General features: G+C 39.4%; 1 protein-coding gene across 3 annotated transcripts in view; it reads left to right on the forward strand.

The window, feature by feature from the left end:
* nkain2 (sodium/potassium transporting ATPase interacting 2) overlaps positions 1-10,381 on the forward strand; it is a 95,379-nt gene extending 84,998 nt beyond the window's left edge. For 2 of the 3 annotated variants that reach the window (XM_086263714.1, XM_086263715.1), the window contains 2 exons: positions 4,183-4,264; positions 8,727-10,381. In XM_086263714.1, the coding sequence (XP_086119840.1) occupies positions 4,183-4,264; positions 8,727-8,736 (92 nt within the window). In that variant the 3' untranslated portion in view covers positions 8,737-10,381. Of the gene's footprint in view, positions 1-4,182; positions 4,269-8,726 lie in introns of those variants that run through there. The other variant, XM_086263716.1, reaches the window with a different exon arrangement.
* Positions 10,382-10,596: the final 215 nt, after the last annotated feature.

Raw genomic sequence — 10,596 nt, forward strand, 5'->3', positions numbered from 1 at the left:
TGAACATCATTATAATTTCATTTACAGTTGAGTCTCTCACCACATCAGTACTAAGGAATGGAGAGCATTCTAAATAATGTCACAGTAACCTGAGAAAGATATATCTCTATAACTTTATATAGTAAGGAATAATATCTTCTACCAAACTGTTGAAACGGTCATGAACCATTATAAATGAGTCTGAACTGCATGGTGATTGTATCGTTGAATTTTTTAAATATTATTTAGCTGTTGATTGGCCTTTTGGTAGCAAAGATGGGAATTCTTTGGGTAACAGAATAGTCCTTTATATATTTCTAGACAGGATTCGTTGAGTGCCATATTTCCTCTCCTTTAATGGCTCTGTTGACATTAACAGCATAATGAAAAAAACTCATCAATCAACACATGATGAGTGTAGTGGGGCCCTTTTCATTACTTATTTATTCATGAACATTTCACAGTAGATAGAAAAGCTATAATTTGAAACCATGTTGTGAGGGACTTTAACAAATCTGGGCAAATTTCACCTCCACATATTAACAGCTGACCCATACATTCATCCATTTTCTAAATCAATTATGATATTAAAAGTGATGGGAGCTGGAGCCTATTATAGTGTACACTGAGAAGGAGGCACAAGGTAGAGTCTGGCCAGGTTGCTAGTCTATGAAATTGTTAATGCATGTTGACAAATGCATTCGCACTCACGTTCACACCAACAGGCAATTTAGAGCTTTCAGTCTATCGAAATTGCATGTCTTTGGACTGTGGGAGCAAACAAGGGCACAGAGGAAATTCCTGCAGACATGAGGAAAACCTTCAAACTGCACACAGATGAGAGATAATAAACTGCATGGAAGATTTTAATACTTCTCAAGGGGAAAATGCTATCAGAAAGAATCAGGATTCAAATTAAAGTCTCAGCCCTCTGTTAAAGTAGGGATAGGCAACATGTTTTGAAAACCATAAAAACCTTTCAGGATATTGTAATTCAAGCTCTGTGTCTTTTTTTTAGTCAATCACAAGTCCTTGGAGGTACATTGTGGTGAAACAATAATTATCTGACTTTGAACTGGAAAAGCTAGGCTTGAACTCCAGATAAAGCATTGATAAATCCATCAGATTTAATATATAAAAAACAATGATAGTGATGCTAAACAGTGAGTCCCAAATTTTGGCTGTGGAAAGTGGTACACAATGATCCATCCTGGGTGAATAAACAATAAGGGAGCTTGGTGGAAATCAGCCTTGGGTGAAGAAGTGAAAACTCAGGACCAATAATAATTTGAGTTGCTGAGAAAGCTCATTACCTTGATAATTATTCTGTGCTTGCCTGAGCATATGTGTAGGTGTGTGTGTGCGCATGTGTATTAATCAAGATAGTAAGTGTTATCTGTCTCAGAGCTACTCAAATGTGCCAGACAGATTTTTATCAAACGCATTCGTACACACAAACGACACGCAGTTATGAATGAACACTTTAACATAGCAACAGCAACTTTTTATTTAACAGTCATCATAGAAATGTTTGACCAGTAATAAATGTAAAGAAATATAAAGTTTTGCAACATTTTTTGAGAGAGTTGCTTATGTGCTTACACTCTTACTGGACAGTCTTGAGCCTTATGAATAACAAATCTGAATTTTTAAATTGGGTAGCTACAGCTTGACAGGCAGCACGCTGACAAGCTCAGAGGCTCCATTTTCTCTAGTGTTCAAAGGGTCGAGCATGGCAGAAACTCTGCGGAGGCTATTTGACTGCAGCATGAATCAGCAGGAAACCCTTACGGTTTACACCAGGCCATTCCTCCACAAAAGGATCCACACAAAGAAGGAAAGCTCCATGCACCAACAGAGGCTCTGTCTTGTCTTTCTGAACAGTCACAATCAGCTGAATGACCACCAGAAACTGTTCCATCTGCTTTTCTGTTGTGTGTTAGGCTGATATTCAAATTTCTCATGCAAGCAATGTGAAAAAATAATGGACAACTTGTTTTACAACTAATTAAGACTAAAGATTAAGATTTTAAGTGAAATAAACAATCAAGAAAAGTATGTCATGCCAAATTCCTAAAATACTAAATAGCTTTTAATAATAATCAGTGTTAGATTTTCATATTCTTTACTGATAATGTAGAGTATGGTTGTCTTTAAAGTAAAATTTTAAATGTCTCAGTGTTGCAAGATCTATATTAATGGATTATTTTTAATTTAACGTGAAGATTTAGTTATGTGCACAGGCATATTTCAACTTTTTTTTTTTTTTAATAAAAGCAATTACAGTCTGGTTGTTAAGTCCAGCATCATTATCCATTTCCGTATTGAAATGTTCCTCAACTTCCAAAAGCAAACAGAGTTGCCATTGACCATTAAAGCAGCAGTCTAAATTCTTTCAAGTCCAATAATGATCAGTGTCTTTTGCAGCTGATATTGCAATAAATCTCGAGGCATGAAAATCAGGATTCATAGAGCCAAGACGATTGCACTAAGTTAGCTGGCTAGTTAACATCTTTATGCCTCTTGTCTTTCTTCCCACATCCAGCCGGTCACAAGCAAAATAAAGATGTAAAACTAAGTTTTGAAGGGTTACTGAAGTTAGTTAAGCTGATCGAAAATTATTCGCTAGCTTCAGAGCTAGCGAATATTAAAACCATCCAACACTTTGTTTCCACCACTGTGTTACATCCCCACGAAGAGGTCTTGGGTTGTGAGTGTGGGGACCCGTAACAAATGGGTCCAGAATGGAATGAAAAGGAAACCAGACAGAGGTGTTCAGTATATAATATAGTTTTATTACAAATAATTTGAACTGACAGAGACGGCAAAGCCGTTTTACCAGTAACACTAGAAAAAGAAAAAGCTCGCAAGAACAAAGGACACAACAACCAAACAGGCACTTCCGGGGGCCCACAAGCCCACCCTATCACTAGCAGCAGCAAGTTCCACTACTGTGCCACACCCACACAAGGGGAGGTCCTGGTAGGGCCTTAACCCACTGAAAAAAAGTCACAATTTCAAGTTACCGATAGATTTTCTTGAAATTTTGAGTTACAGGCTTCCATGCAATACAGGTGCGACTTAATACAGAAATTATATTTATTATTTCAGTACTAAACAAGTGCTTAGCTGTTGAGGCTAAAGCTAGCTGCGAGTTAGCATAGCAAAATCTTTGAAACAGGAGAAATTTTTCTCAAACAAAAACATCTACATCTACAATTTTAGTAACACATTATCTCTTTTTTATTTGATTTTAAAAATATAATATTTTAGTGATTAAAGGATGGCTAACTGTACATAATCAAATAATCTAAGTTGCTAAAAAAAACTGCCTTTTTTTTCTTTTCTTTTTTTTACATTTTTTTTAATATAGATTAACTAAACAAGAGTTAACATGTTGATTATCTATCTGATAATTGTAGAGCTAAGCTTATTGGGTTGCATAAAGATTTACATCAATCTTCTCATCTAATGCACGATGCAATACATACATGCAATGTATGTATGTTATTATCTTAGTAATAGACATATAAAAGCTATCTGCCATAATGAGGGCTTGTTTTGGGAATAAAGATGCCTGACTGTATGTGGTACTTGCTGTAAAATGTTATTTAGACTTGTTTTCTGCAGGTTTAAGGTAAATTCACAGCTACGTTTGCTCTATGCAGTGACAGCCAAAACTCTGCATTGTACTTGAAGTTATGAAATCTCACAGAATAAATAGGAATGTATGCTGCTGATCAAGGCAGGGAAGTATCATTTTATGAGCTCTGCAACATCAAAGTAAAAGAAATATCATGGCTCCCTCGCTTCAAAAGTCCAGGCTTTTTGCCTCTGTGTGAGGAAAGCAACCACCTGCTGGCAGCTCCTCAGCTCAGGAATCTGTGGAGCTATCCTAGATAATTTAGGAGTTAAGCGTATTCTCAAGGCATAAATATATATCGCTGCATAAGTCTTAGTCTTGCACCTAAAAATAGATAGGAAATTTGCATTGCAGAATTTTTACTTGAAGCCGTTTCATGCTTACAATCCTGATTAGCAGGAATAGAAGCAACAGAGATGGTGGTTCTGGTTCAAAATGTACTGCTGAGACCTCTGTAGGTGGAGTAGGTTTAAAGGCATGAATCATCTGTTGTGGGATGTTCCCACTTGATAACCACGGTGACATACGCTTTCTCTAATTGCTTTTGTTTTTTTGTGCAGTTGATTTTATAGGAGGGTTTGACTCGTATGGCTACCAGGGGCCTCAGAAGACCTCCCACCTTCAACTACAACCCATGTACATGTAAGTATGGGGACACTCTGTCTCTTCTGCAGATGCCTGGCTAAAATGCTTTGAGGTTAATTTTATCATATGTTGTACCAACAACATCAGTGCCATGGTCATTCCTCACTTTTTTAAACCCCGAAAAGCTCTCACCCTCTAAAATTCAACTCCAACAGTCTGTTTAGGGGCTCATTTTCATCTGGGTTTGATATCATGCATTCTGCAGAGGTGGATATAGGCACGTTCTTGCTCTATCAGCATAAGGGCTTATCATTTACCAGCTCAGGTCTCATCAGTTATCACCACTGTGGTGCTTTTATCACTCCCCTCACAAATAAAGGTGAGCCATGTAGTGAAAACCACTACACTGTTTTTGATAATTAGCTCTTAACCATCTTTTCCACTCTGACTGGAACGAGCACCTACCAGAGTATTATTTTTGTCTCATGGAGTGGCCTTTGTTGTTGTTGCAAGGTTTTTCTTTTGCGTATTTGCAGGATAGATCCTAGTTTATATGGTAATTTCCCTAGACTCAAACTGTGGATTGCAGTTTCATCGAAATCCTCGGCTGCTCTTAGGCAGCGAAGCCAATAGGAGATCACAAGACGAGTCCAGGCTCAGACAACCGTGCATCAATCTCACTGTCTCGGTTTGTTGTGGGGAAGGCGCCGAGCGAACGCAGGAAAGAGGTCCACCAGTGTAACAAACAGCGAGGAAAAGTAATGGTGATTCCACTGATGTGCAGCGGGCAGGTTATCAATAACAGTTTTTATTAGAAAAGAGCCAGAGCAAATTAGAGAGAGAGAGAGAGAGAGAGAGAGAGAGATGGGTGAGAGGCTAGTAGATGAAGAGAAAGAAAAAGAGAGAGGAGTGGCTAAAAAGAGAAACAGAGAGTGATGGATGAAACATAGGACTAAACAAAGAAGAAAGGCAATAAAGGACCATTCTGTAGTTTTATATCTCCCCTGTGGAAGCCATAACACGGGTCATAAATCATCAAAAAACCCTCCACACACACACACACACCTCCCCACCCAAGATAATTGCTGGAAACACAAACACACATAAACATACACACGAGAGCTGAAGCATGAGTACACACAAACTCATACGCAGAAACATCCAGACAGTAGTTGTGCTTGTACACATATGGACACACAAACGTACTTTACAGTATATGCACACATGCTGACACAAACGTCATCAATATGCTATCATTGTTCTCCAGCTGTTGTCCCTTCAGTTTGGTGTTTATTGGCTCTGGCCAAAGGGACCAATAAAAAAGCATCAGCTGTACCATCCCAAAGGAAAAACACACAAACACACACCTACACACACACACACGCACAACAGTCACCCCTCCAGCCTTCTGTAGAAATGTCTTTCTTTTTACAAAGAAAAAAATGACTTTTGTGGTTTTATGATAGAAAAAAATATACAGAGCTGAAACTCTTGGAGTGAATTTATTACACATTTTATTTAGTCCTCATCTTTTTGTCTCACGCTAATTAGGGGTGGAAATTGATAAGAATTTAGCAATTCTGATTCCATTATCAATAACACTATCTATTTGATTCCTTATCCATTCTCTTATTGATTTTCAGTGGGTTCTCATTGGCTCTGCCATTGCTAAGCAGCATATCAAAGACATTACATTCATGCAAATTGATTGCAGTGCTATGTGGTCAAATGTTTGTGCATGCTGGAGGTATTGCAGTACGATACTTAATAACTCCTAGAAGAAAATAATTTGTTACATTGCTTTTTACTCTGTAAAATGACCTGAAACACATTGTCTCAAAGTCTCTTTAGGCTACAGCCCCATACATCAACACAAACCCCTGTCCTAATGAGAACACACATACGATCTTTCTCTTAGTATTTGGTTATGAACACAAAACTGACAGCGCTAAGCAAAGATGAAAACCAGCACAAAGACATTTTGAGAAGTCTGACTGCTCATCAGGTTGCTACGTGTTGAAGTTCAGGGTCTGACAGCTGAGCTGGGGTTAGTATTCACTTATCAGCTTTAACATCATTCTGGGTTCTTGGCTAGCTTAATGTTAGCATGTTCTCTGCACAGGTGCTTGCAAAGAGGCAAAGTTGTGTTAGCAGTGTAATGCATCTTCTTTCTGTTCTCGATGCAGTTTGCACTTCATTTGCTCCGGCTCTTTTTATCATGCTCTCATACGTTTCTGTAATAGAAATAAAAGTAGTGTCCATATCCACGCTGCAGACTTTGACGCTAATTTGCTCCTCTGACACGCAAACTGAAATCAGCCGACTGTAGAACGAGTACAAGTGGAACCAATAAGTGGAATCGAGGCAAGCAGACTAACAATTGGGAACCAGTTGTTTACAAGAACCAGTTCTTGGTTCCCATTCCTAACGCAGCTGACCTCTATTGCATTGTGGCATAGTTTTGAATGATAGGCTGTATCGCCAAGAATCATCTGATTTCAAAGTGCTTTATTTTGACAGCATTCACTTGTAATATTTAAAACACGTTCTGTTAGAAAGAGGGGATTCAATTTTTACGTGGTTGCTGGTAGGTAGCATAAGACCAGCAGTGACTGCTGTGAGTACAGTGCGCTGTATTGCCAAAAGTATTTGGGTTGAGGTCAGGACTCTGTGCAGGCCAGTCAAGTTCTTCCACTCCAAACTGGCTCATCCATGTCTTTATGGACCTTGCTTTGCACTTGTGAGCAACTATGTTGGAACAGGAAGGGGTTGTCCCCAAACTGCTCCCACAAAGTTGGGAGAATGAAATTGTCCAAGAGTCTTGGGATGCTGAAGCATTAAGAGTTTCTTTCACTGGAACTAAGGGGCCGAACCTGACTCATGAACAACAAACACCATTATCACCGCTCCATTCAATTTTACACTTGCCACAATGCAGTCAGACAAGCACTGTTGTCCTGGCAACTGCCAAACCCAGACTCATCATGGGATTGCCAGACAGAGAAGTGTGAGTCGAGACTCCAGAGAACACATCTCTAATGCTCTAGAGTCCAGTGGTGGCATACTTTAAACCACTACATCCGACGCTTTGTAATATTTGTTATCCTTAGAATGAGAAATTACAAGTCTTGAGCCATCCACCATTTCTTTATGTTTTGCTAGAAAAATAGGGAAAACTTGGAGTGATTTACTGAATTGTGTGCAAACATACATGAGTTTGTACAATTCTAGCAACCTTGGTATAACCTTATTTTTAAACATTGCCTGATTTCGCTCAGGCAATCTTTCTTGTATTATTTTTTTTAAATTAGTCTTCAGGAATAACTCTTGAAGGCGTGGTTCACCATCATGTATCGTCACTGCACAGCAGCAAGATCCTGAGTTTGAATTCGTCAGCTGTCTAGGGCTGTTCTGTGTGGAGTTTGCATGTTCCCCACGAGTTGGTCCTAGCACACCAGCTTCCTCTCATAGCTCCACATGCAGAGGGTTAGATTCATTGGTCATTCTAAATTGACAGGGTACACATGTCAGTGTGAATGGATGTCTGTCTCTCTGTGTTAGCCCTGCAATAGATTGGCGACCTGTAAAGAGTGTAACCTGTAACGCCCTAAAAGTGGAAGAAGATGGATGGATTGAAAACACTGCACAGTGTGCTAAAATATGATATGTTTTCAGCTAAAGACTAGAAACTGAAGAAATGGGAACAAATAATGTGTTTTGGTAACAAAGTGCCTCAAGATGCATTTTAAAATGGTTTCTTAGCTAAGTTGTCTGTTATGTGTAGATACACCACTGGTTTATCACTTGAGTGAGGGGAGGTTTTTTTGTACTTGAATGTTTCAAGGGTCAGTGTTAAAGGGCCTAACAGAAGAAAAACACTTCTCTGAAAATGGTCAGGTAAAAGAAATGGGCTGATACGAAATAGTGAAAAAGCAGCCACTGCCCAAAGAAAAACTTTTTTCAGAAAAATCTGGAGAGCTGTTGCTCAAGAGCACTCTAAAAAGAAAAAAAAAAGACAAGAACAGATGGCTCAAGACTTTTTCAAAGTACAGGTTACACGGCTACCAAATCTTAGTCTTACTCTTACAGTTAGACATCACTGCATTAAAGATGATGTAATATGATTGCATTAATGTCAGATGATTGTTTTGGCAACAAAAAGGGGGTGTGGGGTATCACAGAGCCAGTGTACCCTTGAGATTGTCAGGCTCTCTCTCGAGTGTTATCTTTCACAAAACACATGGGACAAGTGCTCATGATGTTCTCATCCAGCAACATTATCATGAGTAAATGACTAAGTCAGGGAGCGTACTGAACACAATGTACTGCTTAGCATTTCAGCATAAACCTCTTAACCTTCAGTGTTCTCATTTTTACGGAAGATTTGACCGTGTCACATACACTTTATGTTTTCATGTCTTATCGCACCTTAAAAATAACTACTTACCAGTTAGAATAGAAATAAAATCATTGGCATTGTTTTGGGTTTTCTTCATCTTGTCTTTTTTTCCCCCCACAGGTCAAAATAAGCCCAGAAGCGACTCCAAGAGTGCTGCCTTACCAACGATTCCTGCTTAAAATCCTGTTTTTATTACTCCCAACTGTCTTTTAATAAACAACAGAGACACAGACAAGTAGACAGGGAACAGATGACTCTCTGCGATTCAGCTCACAAATCTCCCCAAACACTTGGTCAGATGGCTTCCCACTAGCCAGTCTTTCAGTGGAGTTCCTGATGAAACATTGGCCTCATGTGGCTCAGCATGGTAACTGCAGGACATTTTTCATTCCTTCCTCAGACCCGGTCAGTAGCCAGTGACTTGCTTCTCCCTTGTGCTGCTGGGCGTCTGCTTTACGAGGGAAACCGAAGGGATGCAAAGAGGCCACGGTCGACGGTCACGTGTTCCTGCGAGCTTCCAATGAGAACTCGTTCAATTTTCTGCTGTCAAAAGAAAAAAAAACATGTTTCAGGAGCGCTGGTTAAGTGTGTTGGTATCTAACAGCTCTTGCGCCTCACCAAAGAGTTTAAAAACCATCCCCGTGCACACAACAGAGCCTGTTTAACCTTCTCTGGAACTTTTTGCTCTTTGTGCCTGACTGATTAACACTTGGAAAAGTCCAGCGAAGAATCTCCGAACATGACTACCGATTAAGGAATGTTAAACACCTTTCAAAGTTTTTTTTTATTTTGTTTTAGTTATTTATTTATTTATTTTCGGTGAATTTCAGGATCTGGTTTTCTAACGGTGATGGCCAAGACGGCAGGAGGACACATTTTACTCTGGCAAAAAAATGTTGAATGTTATCCAACAGCGTTGATTTTACCGTCCTCTCATCTGTGCATGCGTACAGGAAGCAGACGCATTCACAGACAGGCGTTGAGTAATGTACATGTGAACGCATGCATGCACACAAACACACACACACACAAACTTAGGACAAATCTTAGCACTTCACTTTTTTTTTTTTTTTACTGCTAATGTGAATCTTAATGTTTACAATTGAGAGACTGAACACTTGACTGACGCAGCAGGTAGAGATGACCCACACTTCTTAGCTGCAGCATCCCAAAGGTCGGGGTGTTTTCAGCCATACAAGGAAAAAAAAACAGCTGTGTCTCTTGCTGTATAAATATTTCGTCTTCCACCCAAGACACATACAGAGATGGCAACAAAGACAGAAAATGTCACAGGAGAGCGACAGGTTCCCATCCGTCTCAGTCCTTGTGTAGACTACCCCATATCTGTCACCGAACAATCGATTCTCTTTTTCTTAATTAGACTCTTTTGTTTTTTTAAAGAAAGAATGGCAAATCACCCTTTTTTGCAATATCCAGCTCTTTTTAATAATAATTCAAAAGCAGCCAAAATCTTCTGCAGGCAACACTTTATATAAATGACAATCACAGTCAGAGCAGCCTGTCGTGTCGTGAATTGGCATTTTTCTGTCAGTTCAGGGAGCTGGATGTTAGAGAAGGAAACCTTCCCGAAAGATGGTGGTCACCGTCACTGGAGAACAGGGAAGCCTTTAAATGATATTCTTTGATGCATTATTTGATGTTTTGCCTTTGTGGTGAATGATAAAAGATTGAAAGGAACAAATGGGGAAAGCAAGGTTTGCCGTATCCTTGCACACCCTCGCCAGCAGCCTGATGAGGACAAAAAAACAGAGAAAGACATTTAGCAGTTCTCCTCTTTCACTTCATTGCTCCACTTTTAATGCTTAAAGTGCCAACTGTACCATCACATAGACCTCTGTAGACCTCGGTTTCAGAGAGCCGCACACTGGGACCAATAATAGTAGGTCTCAAGTTTACTTTGCAGGGTTTCCATGAAAGAAAACTGATAAAAGAAATCACAAATTAAAATTATATTGGCATTCCAGATAGC

The sequence above is a fragment of the Aulonocara sp. 'chitande type north' Nkhata Bay genome, linkage group LG15 (genome assembly GCF_057382095.1).
Source record: "Aulonocara sp. 'chitande type north' Nkhata Bay isolate Kocher_YH1m ecotype deep benthic linkage group LG15, A_spYH_male_GT1.1, whole genome shotgun sequence".
Classification (NCBI taxonomy): domain Eukaryota; kingdom Metazoa; phylum Chordata; class Actinopteri; order Cichliformes; family Cichlidae; genus Aulonocara; species Aulonocara sp. 'chitande type north' Nkhata Bay.